The sequence below is a fragment of the Aotus nancymaae genome, unplaced genomic scaffold (genome assembly GCF_030222135.1).
Source record: "Aotus nancymaae isolate 86718 unplaced genomic scaffold, 86718_ANA_hifiasm-v0.15.2.pri h1tg000046l, whole genome shotgun sequence".
In the NCBI taxonomy this organism is placed as follows: Eukaryota; Metazoa; Chordata; class Mammalia; order Primates; family Aotidae; genus Aotus; species Aotus nancymaae.
This window is the reverse complement of record NW_026988460.1, coordinates 6,708,393-6,728,061: the sequence shown is the minus strand read 5'-3', so window position 1 is coordinate 6,728,061 and position 19,669 is coordinate 6,708,393. Positions and strand designations below refer to the sequence as shown.

At 40.3% G+C, this 19,669-nt stretch overlaps 1 protein-coding gene across 2 annotated transcripts in view; it reads left to right on the top strand.

The window, feature by feature from the left end:
* SHQ1 (SHQ1, H/ACA ribonucleoprotein assembly factor) overlaps positions 1-18,556 on the top strand; it is a 104,381-nt gene extending 85,825 nt beyond the window's left edge. For both annotated transcript variants that reach the window (XM_012474185.3, XM_064361913.1), the window contains exon 11: positions 17,007-18,556. In XM_012474185.3, coding sequence (XP_012329608.2) covers positions 17,007-17,550 — 544 coding nt within the window. In that variant the 3' untranslated portion in view covers positions 17,551-18,556. The remainder of the gene's footprint in view (positions 1-17,006) is intronic.
* The last annotated feature ends 1,113 nt before the right edge of the window (positions 18,557-19,669 follow it).

Genomic DNA, 19,669 nt, shown 5'->3' with positions numbered 1-19,669 from the left:
ATTGCTCCCAGGGGAAATACAGGTTAGGTTTCTGTGAGTCTCTGGTCACAACAGTTAACATTGTTTTATGTGTGTTTCTGCGTTCAGTTGCCTTATTTAATATATATTGTCAATTCATTAATATTGAACCCACAGCCAACAGCACTAAAACTCATGCCTGAACAAAGCGGTCTCCATCAGGCACATCTGAGCCTCCTTCCAATTAGGAACACTGGACAGCACTTCAGCATTATGCTCAGGGGCTGCTTTAAACAATGAAACCACCAACAAAAAGTACAGAAATGAGAAAAACACAGCACTAAGTAGGCCATGTAGAGGAACCTTGTTTAGAGTGTGAAAGCCGACACAAGAAGGCAGAATATTGTCACCTTGTAGGACCTCAGCTGGAAACATGCATTAGGGAACTCAAAATTTTCTCCCTTCTGTGTGTGTCCTCAAATGACCGTAAAAACAACTGTAAGTATTGATTTGGGGGTTACTAATAGATTTTACTGAGTAGCTAAATTCACAGATACAGAGTTTGTGAGTAATGAGGCTTGACTTTACCTTATAGGCAATTTCACAAGGTAAAGTTGGTAGAGGGACCGACACAGTAGGGCAAAAAGGAAGAAAAAGGTACTCTGTTTTTCTGTCAAAGAATTTGAATCTTGAAAAATTTTAAAAAGCACTGAAACAGTCAACCTGGGAAGAAGTAGGACTTTGGTGGACTTTTCCCCCTTACTTTAAGATATAGAATGGTTTTCATTTAGAATTATATGTGCAAAGAAAGTGTCTTCTGAGCACTCAGGGCACCGTATACCCATCCTTCTCATAGACTTACTGCACTGTGGTATTGTGGCTTGCCCCTTGCCCACCACACACTGATACTATATGACCTTTTAGGTCAAATGCTGTGTTTCATATTCCCCATTGGATCCGCTAAACCTAGCACATAGTAGTAGGTAGTCAGTAAATATTTGTGGAAAGACTGACCTTGGACGTTGGGCATTTGAGCTGAAAAGCTGCAACTCAGTCTGATTGCTTCCAGTCCTGGTCCACAACACCTCATCCACAATTCTGAAATCCAGAAAACAAAAGTATTTTCAGGGCAGTTGACATAGAACCTGACTGACATGAACTTGTTTGGTCACATGAGCTATTTACAATCTTGAAGTGACTAGTCATACATTTTCTTTCAGAAATATCAAGGTATTTGCTTAAAAGATGCTGCTGAGAGTGCTGGGCAATATATGGCATACGTCATTAATTACTACCTTTCTAAAATGCAAAAAAAAAAAAAAAAAATCAGGGTTTTGAAACTTAGCTAGGTCCAAGGGCTTCACATAAGGCATTGTTGACCTGTGGAAAAATTTAGGGATTTTCTATAGAAATTTTATTCAAGGAAATGGAAAGTTTGGGAGAGAATTAGCTAGAGGCATAAATGATTATAGTCTCTGGCTGATAAGAGTAAAATTAAGTCACAAAACTTGATGGCATAACTCCTGAAGGTTATGTGTAGAGTAAAAAGCCCCTGGGTACTGAGAACACTTCTCTTATTATGAATAGGAGGCTTGAACAATGAAAGCAAAGGACTGGATTAATCTTAAGTTTCATTATAAATACAAAGAAATATATACTTTGAGTGTACCATGTTGGCTGGCGTGGTGGCTCATACCTGTAATCCTAGCACTTAGGGAGGCTGAGGCAGGTGTGTCACTTGAAGCCAGGAGTTTAAGACTAGCTTGGGCAACATAGTAAGACCTCATTTAAAAAGAAAGCGTCTACCATATATGTCTACATACGCATGTGTCAACAGGTACATGAGTAGACTTTATTAGAAAAAGCGATCCAAAGTGCCAAAAATTGAAGCAAAACAAGCCCAAGCAGTGCTGAGGTCTACCAGAGAAACTCCCCCACCTCCTTTCCTTACAGCAACAATGAATGAAGCACTTGTCTTTTCACAACTCCACCCCAAGGGAGAAGGGTTTCTTTTTTTATTGTGTACATTTTACTTGTAATTATAGACATAGAATGGGGGCCTAGTATGCCCATGTTTTAAAGCTATTTTGATTTTTTTGGTTTTGTTTTTTTTGAGACAGGATCTCTGTCACCCAGGCTGGAGTGTAGTGGCTCAGCCACAGCTCACTGCAGCTTCAACCTCCCAGGCACAAATGATCGTCCTACCTCAGTCTCCTGAGTAACTGGGACTACAGGTGCACACCAGCAGGCCCAGCTAATTTTTAAATTTTTTTGTAGAGATGGGATCTCACTATGTTGCTGGTCTCAAAATCCTGGGCTCAGGTGATCTTCCTACCTCAGCCTCCCAAAGTGCTGGGATTACAGGCTTGAGCCATGACATGCAGCCTGTTTTGAGAAAGTAAGCTTTACTCTGTAGTATACAACTTAGAAAAACTTGTTCACCTTGAGTAAAATATTTATACTGGTGGTATAAAGATTCCTGGTACCTCATGTTCAGATTTTTTATTGTATAAGATGAAGTGTTAGATAGGCTTGGAAGTAAAGTAAAAATAATGGAAATTCTTGTTTTATACTTAGCCCAGAAGGTACTGAAGTTGGTTTGTAGGCCAGAAGTCTTGGGGGAAAGAATGCCTATAAAATGATATTTGAAATGACCCATGACAGCGGTTTACTCATACCTCAGAAACAACCTCAGTAGCGAAGAACTGTGTGTTCTTCTGCAAAGAAAAGCTTTCTGCGTATAGTGTGCACATTGAAAGAGATGGCTAATGGATCTTTCTCTAGGCATATTTTTGAAATTCTTTTTGTGTTTGGTAGAATGCTCCATGCCTTAGAAAAGGAAGTTTGAGATGAGGGTGCAGTGTTGGTGGTCCTTACAGTTTTCAAGGGGAAATGGGAGCCATCCTGAGATTCTGTCCACCCTCAGGACTGTCCTCCTCTCTCTCTCGCTTGAGCTTTCCAGAACTCAAGGGATTTTTAAGGTAACGTTTATTGTATACATAGATAATAAGTATATAAATAATAAATTCTTATAAAGGAAAACACCATGTAACCACCACCCTAGTCAAGAAATGTGCCTTAAAGACACTCCTTTAAGGGGCCCGTTCGTGCACACCCTCTCAACAGCACCCCTACCTTGTGACCACTGTTCTGATCTCTGTCACTAGCCACTGGCTTTGCCTGTATTTGAAAAACTTTGCATGATTGAGATAATAAATACAGTACATAGTCTTTTGAGTGTGGCTTCATTCACCATTATTTTTGGAGCAATCTGACTCTCAACATCAATTCCTAAAAGTGTCGTTAGGGCACCTTAAAAAAAAACCTCCCAAAAAATTGACCTAAGACCATTATACCCTAAAAAGGAATGCAGCAAGTAATGTAACTCTGTGTATGAGTGAGGATACTGGGGAGGGTTGGATATTGAGTAGATTATAGATGGGCATGTTTTCTGAGCACTTTCCTTTTGGCCTTTGCTGATCAGACCTAAGACGCAGCCATCAGGACTCCCCGCCACCCCCAGCACAGCCGTCTCTGTTCCAACAAGGACCTGCATTCAGAAGGATCTCTTGAATGCTGAATGCTGCAGCTCCTAGGCCTGGTTCTCCTAAAGAAGAGACACAAGTTAAATAGCTGTTCTTGCTAAATCAGTGAATTATCCTGATTGGCGCAGTGTGTGGTTGTTTGTGTAGGACTGTGGGACAGTGCAGCAGCTCTGCCTGGGGGATGGACACTCCATGTTGTAACTGGCCCTGTTCCGCGCCTCTGTGCCATAACTATGCCCTCTTGTGCTCATCCCTGCTTTCTCCGTAGGAGAACAAGGGTTACAGACACTCTTTTAGAGAGCATATTAACCATGGTTCAGAGTGATTGGGAAGAGGCAGAGCTTTTGTGATATGTCAGTCATTTAGTAATTCCAGAAAACTCAAACTGAGCCAGCGGGCATTGCATTGCTTTCATTCATTTCGTAGAATAGGATTGGGCATTAAGAAATCATAGAACGGTTCTGGGTTAACTGGTTCATGCCATTGTGGCATGCATTTAAGGAGACATTTCTTTGCACGTCATAACAGTGACTGCATAAATATTCTGAATTTTTGAAGTTTTTGCCTCCCATCATATTATAAAGGCTGTGTACTTCCACTTCTGCATAACGTGGTAAACACACCAACACTTGAGTACTTTGTTGTCTTAGTACTGTGAAAGCAGTATAACACACATATTTTACATTTTGTAGCCAAAGAAAAATTAGCATTTAGAACAAACATCCAAAGAAATCAGCATATAAAGTCACTTGACCTTGTCTTATTTTCTGGGTATGCCAGGAAATTTTGAATGCAGTCATTTTTTATTCTGCTTTCGAAATGGGACAGTGGAATTAAAGGAGATACCATTTGAAAATTTAGCCAGGACTTCTACTTCCTTAAACCTCAGAACTCTCCTCAAATGTCAGACACATAATAGTGAATGTCAGTATAAGAGGTTGGAGGGCAAAGGGCAGAGCAACCCGGCTTGTGGTCCAGGGCACCACAAGTAGGTTTCAGGTGAGTATGGATATTGCCCCTCAGCCCTTGGGATGGCAGGTAGGATGTGGGCCAGCCTGGTGAGTTTACTCCATGCACCATGCTGGATAGACAGTTTTCTGTGTGTTCCGTGACACGAAACACCTTGGGAAGCATTGCTTTAACTAGACTGCTCTTGCTTTCTGAGGTAGCATTTTAGTTGAGTTGTAGATGAGTAGGAGCCAGCATGGGAAGACTTGCGGAAGAGCATTCCAGAAAAAAGGGAACAAGTACAAAGCCCATGTGAGAATTTATTGGTGTGTCCTTGGGACAGAGAGAGCGCAGTTAGTGGAGTTAGCTCAGTGACCTGGATAGGAGTCGTGGGAGAGCCAGAGTGGTGGGGGCCAGGTCTCAGAGTCTTGTCTTAAGTGGGGAGTTTGGATTTTATTCTGAGTGTTTGGGAAGTCATTGCAGCTTTTTCATAGGGGGAACATTGTGATCATAGTGTAAAAGCATAGCATTTTAGACTTGGAGGGGAATTAGAAACAAACTAACCTATTCCCCTCATGTTATTATGCAAAGAAAACTTTACTATGCCTTGCTGTTACTTTTAGTGGTGTCTTTTTTCCCCCCATTTGTAAACTCAGGAACATACTATGCAGTGCTTTCTAATTTCTGTTCTGCTCTAAAGATCTTGATCACTGATGCCCTTCTATATTCATTTCCTAAGGCTGCTGTATCAAATTACCACACACTGGATGGCTTAAAACCACAGACCTTTATCTCTTACATTCCTGGAGGCTAGAATTCCACAATCAAGGTGTCAGTAGGGTTGGTTCCTTCTGTGAACTCTGCAGAAGAATCTGTTCCGTGCCTCTCTGCTGGCTTCAGCAGTTGTTGACAACCCTAGACGTCCTCTGGCATATGGACACATCATACCAATCTCTGCTTCCATCTTCACATGGCATTCTCTGTTTCCGTGTCTTTACATCGTGTTTACATTGTGTTTTTATAAGGACACCAGTTGGTGGACTGAAGGCCCACCCTAATCTAGTATGACCTAATCTTGATGGCATCTGCAAAGACCCTGTTTCCAAAACAGGTGACACAGCTTCCAGGGCTTAGGACACCAACACATCTTTGTGGGGGACACAGTTCAACTCACAATGTCTTCCTTCTGCCACCAGCTTTATAGTGGTACCTTCTCCATTTAGTTGACAGACCTCCGCTTAGTTTAATTGAATCCAAACAGCCATTTCATTTGAACAGTTAACAGGTCAAAATACTACATCATTAAACAACACTGTTTGCCATTTTTTCACAAAGATAAAATGTAGGAATGTTGTCAGAATTGTTCAAGTCTAATGTGCCTCAATACCATTAGACTCAAGTCTAATGTGCTTCATTGAATAGTCATAGAGAAGAAAATGGATTGGAGACCTCTGCTTCAGCCTTCAACTTGTAGTCCCCGTTTCTCCTGTCCTTTTCTATCCTACAAAGGTGTTCTTTACTTAACCAGATAATTGGTTTCATTCATGATTTATTCTCTGCCTTGTGCTAGAAATTATTTAAAGCATTTCTCTCTCTCTCTCTCTCTCTCTCTCTCTCTCTGTGTGTGTGTGTGTGTGTGTGTGTGTGTGTGTGTGTGTGTAAAACAAGATAAGGATTGTGAGGCGGGCGCTGTGGCTCACACCTGTAATCCCAGCACTTTGGGAGGCTGAGGTGGGTGGATCACCTTGAGGTCAGAGGTTTGATACCAGTCTGGCCAACATGGTGAAATCCTATCTCTACTAAAAATACAAAAATTAGCCAGGGTTGGTGGCACACATCTCTAATCCCAACTATTTGGGAGGCTCAGGCAGGTGTATTGCTTGAATACTAGAGGTGGAGGTTGCAGTGAGCCCAGATTGCACCACTGTACTCCAGCCTGGGCGACAGAGCAAGACTCTGTCTCAAAAAAAAAAAAGTAGAAACAAAATGAAACTGGAGGCAAGAAGGAGCTGCAGGTACATTCTGTCATGTTGAGTGGGTCACAGATTCGAATTCCCCAGCAACCCATAGGGAAAGGGAGACCTTGCGAGGTACACAATTCCAAGAGGTTCATGGGGCTGTTATTTCAGTCAGCCCTGAATACCAGCTTTTGGGATCACAGTGAAGCACATTTCAGCAAAAGCAGTTCTGCTAGGGAGTAGAGAAAAATGTGGCAAATTTATGAGACCCACATTTCCATCTCTGTGAATTTGGTCTGGCAAAAATGGAAAACAGTTTCAAAGGTGGGGTGAACTGCATTTCTTTCAAACAGTTCTTTATGGACATTGTACTTTTCATAACCAATTTGTCACCCTCACCCTTGCATTTCTTAAGTGGCGGTCGGGGTTGAGCCAAATGATGGCTTCTCTGCATTTGGACAAACCTTATGAAAGCCGTTCTTTCAGTGTTTAGCATTGCCATAGTGAGTTTTTTTTTTTTTTAAATAAAGTCATTTATTTTGCTCAAAAAATGGATGTGTGTCTGTGTATGTACTAATGTGTGTGTGTGAGCACATGTATGTATGTACTTATTTATGTGCAGACTGTTCTCAAAAGGAACTGCTGGAGCCAGAGCCTGTCTCCTTGCCTTCAGCTCCCCTGCTTTCGCCCCTTCTGTGCAGGAAAATAATTCTGATAGAGGACTTTTTAAACATGTAACCCACCTGTTTATTGTTTGAAGATTAAAGTAAATGGTTCTCTATATAATCGTGAACCAAGGGAAACTGTATGTGAATTCACGAACATATTAGCCTAAAAAGAGGTGTTCTGCTTGAGGCCTTTAGAGTTGTCTTTCTGTGATAATATAACATCTTTGGTCCTCTATGGCCCAAAGAAGGTGTCACATTATTTTCTTATTTTACCAGTAGGGATAATAATGGTACCTGTCTCACAGAGTTGCTGTAAGTACTTCATGAGTTTACCATGTGAAATACTTAGAAAGCTTGCACAGAGTTATTGCACGGGAAGTACAAGCCTCTTCTATTAATGGATGCCATCAGGAAACCTTTGTCTCTTGTGTAGCATCCAAGAGGTGGTTGAGTCTTTATTATAGCTATTTGCCATAGTGATTTGACTATGTTATTCAAAGACATCTAAAAATCTTATTCCTTGGCCCAGCGCAGTAGCCCATGCCTGTAATCTCAGCACTTTGGAAGGCTGGAGCAGGGGGGTTGCCTGACCCCAAGAGTTTGAGATCAGCCTGGGCAATGTAGCAAGATCCTGTCACTACAAAAAAATTTATACATTAGCCAGGCATGGTGTGTGTGCTTCTTACCCTCGCTACTCAGTAGGCTGAGGTGGGAGGATTGCTTGAACACAGTAGGTTGAGGCTGCAGTGAGCTGTGATTGAGGCACTGCACTCCGGCCTGGGCAATGGAACAAGACCCCATCTCTAAAAAAAAGAAAAAGTGAACAAAATAAGTAAAAATAAAAATTTTATTTCACCCACCTTCTTGGAATCTGTAGTTTAGTGTGTCAGATATATATTAATGTGTTCATGAATATTCTCTACTTAAGCACTAAGGACTAGAGCTCATAAACTTTAGTTGTTGAATTGTTGGAATTGTCTTGAGAGCTTTTATCAATCTAATTACAAGGAAACCTACAACTGGCTTTTCATAAAAGGATATGAAGGTCTGTTTTGTGATTTTTTAAATCTTGATATACTTTGTAACATTTCAAGAAGACAGGTTATTTTCTGCCAGGACTTTAGAGAAGTATGTACAGGACTTTCTAAAAGTCACTCTCGTTTTCTTAAGGAGTGATTTGATACTGATTATTTTCTAGCTCCATATTGTATTTTTCATAAGCTTAGTACATCACAGTCAAGCTGCCTTCACCATAGGAATTAAGTAGCACTGAAGTTTTCAACAGTCTTTTTCAAATTAAATAATTTATGCTACTGTCATAACAACTACCCTTTAAGCAGTTGAGAGAGCAAGTGAGAGAAAAGAGCCGTTTAAGCTTGGAATGTTGGGATTAATATCTTGTTGCAACACTTCCAATTTAAGTCACACAAACTTTCAATCTGCATCAAAGTAGCCAATCATGTCAACTGCGTTTATAAGGTGGAAGAATTGGAGTAGATGACTTCTGTGCTCTCTGTAAAATGAACTTTCAGTGGATCTTTCTAGTACAGCCACCTATATGTGTCATGAATATTCATTGAGTTTCTGCACTTAGGAAGTTACAAAAAAAAAGCAATGGTAGTCAAAACTCAAAAATATTCACTAATGAGCAAGCCTCTTAATAAATTTCATTCCCATTCTACTATATTATTTCCTTCCTAGCATCTTTCCCAGCCATCTTGCCAGTATTTTTGTTGTTTGGCTTCTTGTTGATCATTGATATCGTACAGTGTGAATAAATTGCAAGTCAACCAAAAGATCAAAGATTTCACGAAAACATAGGAAGTAATATGAGATGTGCTTCAACCACATGAAACCACTGACCATAGTAAACAATTGAAGAAGAAAACTCCACATTAATAGTGAAATTAGTGGAAAGTCCTTATTTTGAATATTGAAGGATTGATTTGAGCTTTACATGATTGAGAGGCCCTTGAGGAAACTGATAATACCCTTGATTTTTTTCTGTAAGAATTACCTTCTCTGATTCTCCTACAAGAAGACCGACATGATGTAATGAATGTTAGATGGTGCTATAATATAATTTTGTTAGAACAATTACAAATACAATTAATATTTGGTTCATTTTTTGCTGTTTTTGAGAATCAGTGCACAGTTGCAGTTGTAACCTCATATTGTTAACATTGTTAAACATTTAATCAACTTATTTTTGTAGTTTGTAGTTTTGTTTGAAGGTAAAGTGTTTGGTTTTTGTTGTTGTTTTTTAAGACAGAATCTCCCTCTGTTGGAGTGTAGTGGTGCAATCTCTGCTTACTACAGCCTCCGCTTCCCAGGTTCAAATGATTCTCCTGGTTTAACCTCCTGAGTAGCTGGGATTACAGGCACCTGCCACCACGCCCAGCTAATTTTTATATTTTTAGTAGAGACAGGATTTCACCATGTTGGCCAGGCTGGTCTCAAACTCCTGACCTCAAGTGATCTGCCCACCTCAGCCTCCTAAAGTGCTGGGATTACAGGCTTGAGCCATTGCGTCCAGCGTCAAGGTTAAGTTTTAACCTTATCATTATTTACTATTAAATTTTGGTCTCCATTTTAAGTTGATTTACTTTTTTCTGGTCTATTATCCTGTATTAATGAGCATCTCCACTATCTATTTATTTCAGCTCTACAGGGTATACTGTGTTAGATAGTGTCCCTCCAAAATTCATGTCCTTGCAGAACCTCAGAATGTGACCTTATTTGGAAATAGAGTCATTGCAGATGTAATTAGTTAAGATGTCATGCTGGAGTAGGGTGTACCCTTAATCCACCGTGACTGGTGTCCTCATAAGAAGAGACACTAGGACACATACACAGTGAAGATGGCCATGTGAAGTCACAAACACATAGGGAGAACACCCTATAACAACAGAGGCAGAGCTTGGAGCGATGCATTTACAAGCCAGGGAACTCCAAGGATTGCCAGCAGCACCAGAGGCTAAGAGAAGGGCACAACGGATTCTGCCCTGAGGAGGAACCAACCCTGCTGATGCCTTAATTCTGACTACTAATAGTAGCCACAGGAACTGTGAAAAAATCAGTTTATTTGTCTCGTTTTCAGCTACCAGTTTGTGGTAGCTTTGACAGCCTTAGGAAACTAATACAGGGAGTTTTCAGAAAATTATTCTGCTGATCCGTGGACTAGATGTTGTTTCTCAGAGCCTAAGCCCACAAAATGGTATCAAAGTCAGTTGAAATTTGTTTGAAAAGTTGTTTTATTGACCCAAACTGTGTATGGTTAAATAACTTTTTATCTTACAGCCTTCCTTATATTAAGTTAGTCATTTCTTGTTCATAGAGATTGAATGGTTTTGTTAATGGCTGAGAAATGCTTTTCACTGTTAGAGAATAAGAACTTCCGTGTTCCTCTGTGCACCCATTGGTATTTGTTTTCCATGGCAGCTCTCAGATTCAAGATAAGAATTTCACTAGCAACTTACACTTAAAGCCAGTGACATTACCTTTAGATCAGGCTACATATGTGTGTTTTGGGCCAAGGATTCTAAAGTTTGTAACTGGTCCTTTTCAATAGAGAGGAATGATGACATGTCATTATCATAAATGCCCTTTTTAAAAATTTAACTTTTAAGTTCAGGGGCACATGTACAGGTTTGTTATATAGCTGAACTTGTGTCATGGGAATTTGACATACAGATTATTTCATCACCCAGGTATTAAGCCTAGTACTCACTAGTTATTTTTCCTGATCCTCTCCCTCCACCTACCCCCACTGCCGCCACCCTCTGATAGGCCCTGGTGTGTGTTGTTCCCCTTTATATGTCCATGTGTTCTTATCATTTAGCTCCCACTTATAAGTGAGAACATACGGTCTTTGGTTTTCTGTTCATGCATTAGTTTGTTAAGGAAAATGGCCTCCAGCTCCATCCATGTTGCTGCAAAGGACATGATCTTGTTCCTTTTATGGCTGCATGGTGTTCCATGGTGTATATGTACCACGTTTTCTTTATTCAGTTGACCATCGATGGGCAGTAAAGGTCCTTCAGAAAGAAAGTTGAAGTTGGGCTCAGTGGCACTTACCTGTAGTTCCACCTAGATAGGAAGCTGAGGCAGGAGGGCTGCTCAAGGCCAGGAGTTCAACACTGTATTGTGGTGTTACTGCTCCTTTGACTAGTCACTGCTCTCCAGGCTGGGCTATGCAGTGAGACTCCCATCTCTCTTAAAAAAAAAAAAAAGAAAGAAAGAAAAGAAAAGAAAGAGAAGAAATTTGATCTACTATTTGGTCTCAGATAGAACCTGAGATTGTGTGTGTGGTATGATATGAAATTAAAAGGCCAAATTAGTCAGTAACATCCAGTCGAACTATCTGGAATTGCCTCACTGGAGTCTTGTCCTATGTGATCAGTTGCGGGCTATAGTCTCAGTATGTCTTGCCTCGAAGGCTTCTAGGTTTGGGCATAGGAAATGAAACCTAGTCAGTTACTATGAGATTTATGGTAGACCTGCTATTGCAGGAAGTGGTGAAAAGTTGATGGATAGTTTGAGACAAAACTCTACAGCAAAACAATGCTTTCCACTTGTACCAGTTTCTCCTGCCCCCTACATTTCAGGCTCTTTTTGCATTTTGTTTTGGTTGCTTCATAAGGCTGTGGAGGCTTTTCCCCTCCTAAATACAGTCACCAAATGTAAAATAATTGAGGAAATTTTATATCAGCTTAGCCATACTAAAGACATGCCCTTTCCACTGTTGCTCTTATTCTTTCATGGTAGTTACGTGTAGCATAACTTGCCTGCAGTCTTTAAAGAGAAATTCTCCAAATAGGATATCATTTCACATATGCAAAAAGAATGAAAGGTCTTTTTTTAGTTACATGGTAGGATTACATTCCCAGTAACTTTCTAAGAAAAATCTAATTTGAGTGTGATTTTATTAAAATATGACAGTAGTAGTATCCAGTTGTCTCTTTTAAATGCAGAGTCTCTTCATTCTATAATAAATACATTCTTAACAGGTAGGTGATTCTCACTTAGATATAAAACATATAACTGGTTGAGCCTGGTGGCTTACCCCTGTAATTCCAGAACTTTGAGAGGCCAAGGTGGGTAGATCACTTTGAGGTCAGGAGTTTGAGACCAGCCTGACCAATGTGGCAAAACCTTATCTCTACTAAAAATAACAAAAATTAACTGAGTGTGATGGCACATGCCTGTAATCCCAGCTACTTGGGAGGCTGAGGCAGGAGAATTGCTTGAACTTGGGAGGTAGAGGTTGCAGTGAGCCGAGGTCACATCACTGCACTCCACGTGCCAGACTGGAAGGCAGGGTGAGACTCTGTCTTAAAAAAAAAACCCAATGAGACAAACAAAAAACATATACTGTAACTAGTAACTCAGCGTACGTGTGTGTTGAGAGTATCCAAATGTGCCATGGCCAGGCCGGCAGCTCACGCCTGTTATTGTAGCCCTCTGGGAGGCCAAGGTGGGAGGATCACTTGAGCCCAGGAGTTTGAGACCAGCCTGGGCAACATAGGGAAACCCTGTCTTTACAAAAAAATTTAAAAATTAGCTGGGCGTGGTGGCATGTGCCTGTAGTCCCGGATACTCAGGAGGCTGAGGCGGGTCCGTCACTTTGCCCAAGGATGTCAAGGCTATAGGGAGCTGTGATTGTGCCACTGTACTCCAGAGCCCGGGGAATAGGGTGAGACCCTGTCCCCATACCCCCCCAAAAGAAAACATACCTAATGTTTGTAAGAGTGGTTACCTAATAATGCCATTTGGCCAAGCTTTTGGACATGAACTAGCCTAGTCTGTTTTGAGTATGACAGAGAAAAACCACTACCTACTTTAAGTGAACTGCTTTCTGAAAAGGTAAGTCTATTACAGAAGTAGATTCTAGAATTTACAAGGAGTGGCAGATTAGAATCAACTCTAATCGTACTAGTGGTTGAAAAAGCAAAACAGATACTCTTTTGTGGCTTAATCCTTTTGCCCTACAGGAATATTTTCCCTTTTTGTGAACAGAGATTACTAGGTTATCTGTGCTAAGCAATTGAATAAAATAAAACCCAACTTTGATTCCTCAGATTGTTGGGTCACATTCTACACCAATGCTATTTTGAAATTTTAATCATTTCTTATCCTAGCATTCTTTAAGAATGGGGGAGAGTTGAGAATGTTTCTTTTATTAAAGTTCCAGAACTTTATTATTAATTTAGAAAGCTAACCAGCTTGAGGTAGTAAAAGTGAGATAATAAAATAGAAATGAAGCTTGGTGAAGGATTAAAAATGAAAAACAAGATATGTGTGTGTGTATATATATATATATGCACACACACATAAATATATATGTGTGTATATATACATACACATGAATATATGTGTGTGTATATATAGGTACACTTATTGTATAACCTGGTCATTTTAAATATAATATATTGCTGAAAGTGAGAAACTTTTTCCTGAAGGATAAAAATTCACACCAGCTGGTTACAGGCAGGAGTTCCTATTACGGCCCCTGGACTTGGCTTCACCACTTTTCTGCCTGTTACACTTGATACTTTTATTCCCACTGTGTGTGGGGTTTGTTTCTTGAGAACAGCCAAGATTCCAGGGGAGGGGCTTTGGAATTCCACGTTTATACTGTTGCAAAAAACAGGACACAATATCTGTATCATAGACAATAACAAAGATCCAAATAGTATCAGCTTGAGAATTGGCATGTTTAATATCTTGAGCAATATTCACAAAAATAATTCAAAATTTCCCCTTCTTTTCTAAACCTCCAAAGATGAAGCTTATATGGATATTTCATTTAACATCGTTAAGCTAAATATGTTAGTCACAGTTCCTTTGGAGGATTCTGGGCTTTGTGCAAGTCAGAACTTGATCATTTGGAAGATGCTGAGTGGAGCTCAAATTGGAAAGAAGTAAAGAATGTGGCCTTAAGAAAGGACACTTTGCAGAGCCTGTGTATTCATGGGAGGCCCCTTGTTAGCTGAGTGAACCTCAGCAGCTCTCCTACCCCTACAAGCTCCAGTTTCCTCATCTGTAATGTAGGGATAACAATGGCACTGATTCACAGGGTGGTTAATGGAGCAAGTGCAGTGATGTCAGTGGAACATCATTCTTTGTATATTGTTGAGAAGTATTTGTCATGACTATTAAAATGAGATACAGAGTCACTGAAGTAAAAGCTTTTAAATTTTTATTTCTAGTATTATAGTTAGAGGCAAAATCTTCTTTCCCAAATTTATCACTCTCTATTTTTTAAGCTGTGTGTCACTCCCCAGAGAGAACCTCCCCTTCATGGAGAGTGGTGTACTAGTTCTTAGGCTGACTGAACCTTGGGCCAGAGATGTTTTAAAGTGATTCAGCAGCTCAGACTGAATCCTTTACCACTGGTAGTCAAGGTTCTAAAATATATAGTGGACATCATCTACAACTATGTTGGGTATCAATGCAAATTATGTTGCAGCTGTCATATTCTATAACTGCTTTTAAAAATGCCTCAGACTGATAAAAGATTAGCCAGGGGTTATAACGCTTTGGTGAATCATTAACTGACTCTAGTGGATCTCACCTTGGTTTTCCTCTTCATCCTAACTCCCTCCCCTTTTCTAAGCACTCTGGAAATTCTGGCACTGAAACCCAGGGCTTTCCTTACATAAGAGAAAGCTACCTGTCGACAATGGCTGACAATGGCCTTCTCCCACTCACCACACTGTGCCTCCTGCTCACCTTGGACACTGCAGTGGTGTTTCTGTGGCTTGATTACATGTGTGAAGGGGCAGCAGGGGGTGGGGGCTGCAATCCCTGCACAATCTCATTATTGTGCTAAATATTTTGAGAAATAGCATTTCAGATACACACGGGCACCCAGATGAAAATACTTTGTTCGGTATTTCCCATTGTACCATCCGTTTGCTTCAGCTCCACTGAAATGAAGCTTCATTTTCCCAATATTATGGGACGAACTACACTTTTACAAATGAATTTATCTTGTAAACTCACCCTCATCCCGTTTGTCTCAAAGCCACTCCATGTTTTGTACGTTCATTTAATCTTTGGAATCAGGGAAGCATAGAAACCATGTCAGTGTGTTGACCGCTTGTACTCACCGCTGCCTTTCTTCAGTCACCACATCAGATTTCCCCTTTAGAATAATAGTCATCTTTGGAGAATGGCAGTTCGTGTCATTTTGGTTCTTTTAGAAACCAAAACAAAGCAACTAAATGCATCCAAGTTAATAATGGAAGAGTTTATTTACTCGATACAATGTAATATTACAAATCTAGTAGGTAATTTAGAGGAAAAAATCTGAAAAATATGAAATGGTTTCCTCATGAAAAGAAGAAAACACTCTATGCTGCTCTCTGATATTGGCTTTCCCCCGGTACAGTTTAAGATTGTGAACATTTATGTAGGTTTAAAAATAATGGGCAGTGAAAAGGCTCCATCACACCATCATCCTGTGTCATCCGCCATGTTTCCAGTTCCCACCCTGTCTCCTTTACAGAAGTTACTGTTTTCTATCACTTTGGAGAGTTTATTGAGAATTATACAAGCAAATAGAAACATCTGTTTTGATATCTTTCTTGTTTTTTTCCCCTTTTACATATATGTAGCATATACATATGGTGAACCTTTTGTGTTGTTAAGCAGTAAGTCTGGATTGGCCCATGGAGAGCTTCATTCATTGTACAGCTGTAGGCTGTTTCTTTGAATGGATATGCCATAACTTATTTAACCAGTCAGCCAGTCTCATATCAAGGACATTTGGTTGTTTCCCATTTTTAGGTATTAAAAAACAATGTCACAGTAAACAACCTCAGACCTATGTCATGTAGCTTGTGTGCTACATGTGTTTAATTTCCAGACATGGGGCTTGCTGGCTTCAGGGTATATACATTTGCCATTTTGAAAGTTACTGCTAAGTTCTCCTTCTTGGGGGTTGTAGCTATTTAATCTCCCTCCATCAGTATATGAAAGTGCCTTTTCTTTTGTAGTCTTGCTAACAGAATAATATTAAATGTTTGGGTATTTGTGAATCTGACATGAAAAATAGATCTCCAATAGGATTTTAATTTGTATTTCTCTTATTTGACTAGAGTTGAACATCTCTTAATATATTTAAGAGTTACTTGTATTTCCTTATGTGAAAATTGTCTGCTTGTATCTTCTGTCCATTTTTATGTTGGATTGTTAAATACCCATTATTAGGAACTCTGTTAGAATTAGGCTTTATTAGAATATATGCACACACACACACACACACACACACACACACACACACACACACACACTTATTATAAATATATTGCCCAGAAGAAATTAGTTTTTTTTTCTTTTTCTTTTTGAGATGGAGTCTCCCTCTGTCACCCAGGCTGGAGTGCAGTGATGTGATCTTGGCTCACTGCAGCCTCTGCCTCCTGGGTTCAAGTGATTCTCCTGCCTCAGCCTCCCAAGTAGCTGGGATTACAGGCACCTGCCACTGTGTCCAGATCATTTTTTTGTATTTTTAGTAGAGACGGGGTTTCACTATGTTGGCCAGGCTGGTCTCGAACACCTGACCTCAGATGATCTGCCTGCCTCAGCCTCCCAAAGTGCTGGGATTACAGGCATGTGCCACCAAGAAATTGATTTTTATTTAGTTGAATTTATCAGTCTTTTCTTTTGTGGCTTCTGAATTGAGTCATAGTTAGAAAAGCCTTCCTCCTTCTTAGGGTCATAAAGGAAAACTGTGTTTCCCTGTAATACTTTCAAAAGCTTCATTTTTTACATATATATATTGGATCTCTTATGGTATATATCCTGGTGTGCCATGTAAAATATAGAGTCAATTTTATTTTTTATTTTTTTGGAAGCTGTATACCCTGTTATCTTCAGGCCAATTAATAAATAATGCTAATCTTTCTTCTTAAAATATTTTCAAGATCCAAAAAGTTGGCAGCTCTTGCAGAAGCCTTAAAGGAAGTCTCCCTTACAAAGGCCCAGCTGGGGTTAGAACTGGAAGAACTAGAAGCAGCAGCGCTTCTTGTCCAGGAGGAAGAAACTGCATTAAAAGCAGCCCATTCAGTTTCTGGGCAGCAGACACTTCCCTCCAGCTCTGAAGCAAGTGATTCGCAGGACTCAGACAGCACCGTGTCATCTGGAAATGAAGACTCAGACTCAGAACAAGATGAACTCAAAGACAGTCCGTCTGAGACAGTCAGTTCTTTACAAGGTCCCTTTCTTGAAGAAAGCAGTGCCCTTCTTATTGTTGATGATGGAGCATGCAGAAACACAGCCATCCAGGAATCTGATGTCAGTCAGGGAAAGCCGCTTGCCTCTTGCCGGCCTCTTGGACCATCTGGGCCTCTGATAGAGGAGCTTGGGGAACAACTGAAGACCACAGTTCAGGTTTCTGAACCCAAGGGCACCACTGCTGTAAACCACAATATGCAGGAGGGAGACAGCCGTCAGACACCAAATAATTGACTTTTAAGTGGTTTTACTCATTGTTGAGAAATATGTTAGATTTGGTTTCGTTTACTGAATGAGAAGTCCTCATTTTCACTTTGTAATTTTTCTTAGTATATACAGTCAGCCCACTGTATTTGTGGGTTCCACATCTGTGGATTCAACCAACTGCAGATCAAAAATATTTAAGAAAAAATTGCATCTGTACCAAATGTACAGATTTTTTCTTGTTATTATTCTCTAAATAATACAGTATAACAATTTCCACAGCATTTACATTGTATTGGGTAATATAAGTAATCTAGTGATGATTTAAAGTATACAGGAGGATGTGGGTAGGTTATATGCAAATACTGCACCTTTTTTTATCAGGGACTTGAGCATCTGAGGATTTTGGCATCCTTGGGTCCTGGAACCAGCCCCTCACAGATACTGGGATGACTTTATGACATTGTTTTTCAATCAGTGGATGTTTATACCTTTTGGTTTCCTTGCTGCAGCTGTGAAGATAAAGTTCAAAAGTATTTATACCAAAGTGTAGCTAATATTTCAAGCTGAAAATAATAGTTTTACTGCCAGTATCTCCAGAATGTAGAGCCCACTAATATTTTTATTTTAGCTTTACTGAGCTATACTTGACACCCAATAAACTGCACATATCTAAAGTATGTATGTGTTGGCATAAGTATACCCCACGTAAAACTATCACCGTGATCGAGGTGAGGAACAGGCCCATCATCCCCAAGTACACTCTTGCCCTGTTACTAGTTTGCATGTCCTAGAATTCTATGTAAATTGAATCATACAACATATATCCATTTTTGGTCAGGCCTATTTTACACTGTGTAATTATTTTGAGATTCATCTGTGTGGTAGCATGTGTCAAGACTTTTTGTTTTTGTGTTTTTCATTACTGAGTACTAGTTCATTGATTAGATTTGTTCATTGACCTATCCATGGACACCTGGGTTGTTTCCAATTTGGGGCTTTTAAAAATAAAGCTGTTACGAACATTTTTATACAAGTCTTTGTGTGGATGTATGCTTTCATTTCTCTTAGGTAAATATCTGACAGTGGAATGACCAAGCCATATGGTAGGTAAGTGTTTAATGCTTTAAGAAAACGCCAAACTGTTCTCCGGCATGGCTGTACCATTTTACATTCCCACCAAAAGTCATAGTTTATGAGAGTTCCAGTCTTGCACCTGCTTGTCATTGATATGCTCAGTCTTTTAAACTTTCACCATTTTTATAGATGTGTAGTGGTAATTCATTGTGAAAGTGTCTGTTTAAATCTGTGTGTGTGTGTGTGTGTGTGTGTGTGAGAGAGAGAGAGAGAGAGAGACAGGGTCTTACTGTGTCTCCCAGGTTCGAGTGATCCTCCCACCTCCTCCTGAGTAGGTAGGACCACAGACTTGCTCCACCATGCCTGGCTAATTTTGTAGGTTTTTTTTTTTTTTTTTTTTTTTTTGAGACGGAGTTTCGCTCTCGTTACCCAGGCTGGAGTGCAATGGCGCGATCTCGGCTCACCACAACCTCCGCCTCCTGGGTTCAGGCAATTCTCCTGCCTCAGCCTCCTGAGTAGCTGGGATTACAGGCACGCGCCACCATACCCAGCTAATTTTTTGTATTTTTAGTACAGATGGGGTTTCACCATGTTGACCAGGATGGTCTCAATCTCTTGACCTCGTGATCCACCCGCCTCGGCCTCCCAAAGTGCTGGGGTTTCGCCATGTTGCCCAGGCTGGGATGTCATTTTTTAGAGTTCTTTTTGTTTGTTTGTTTTTGTTTTGTTTGTGGGTTTTGTGTGTGTGTGTGGTTTTTTTTTTGTTTTGTTTTGAGATGGAGTCTCACTTTGTCACCCAGGCTGGAGTGCAGTGGCGTGATCTCGGCTCACTGCAACATCTGCCTCTTGGGCTCAAGCAATTCTCATGCCTCAGCCCCCCAAGTAGCTGGGACTACAGGTGTGCACCACTATGCTGGGTTAATTTTTTTATTTTTGGAAGAGATGGGGTTTTGCCATGTTGCCAAGACTGGTCTTGAACTCCTGAGCTCAAGCAGTCTCCCTGCCTCGGTCTCCCAAAGTGCTGGGATTATAGGCATGAGTGGCCACTCTAAGCAATTTTGAGAGCTTTTAA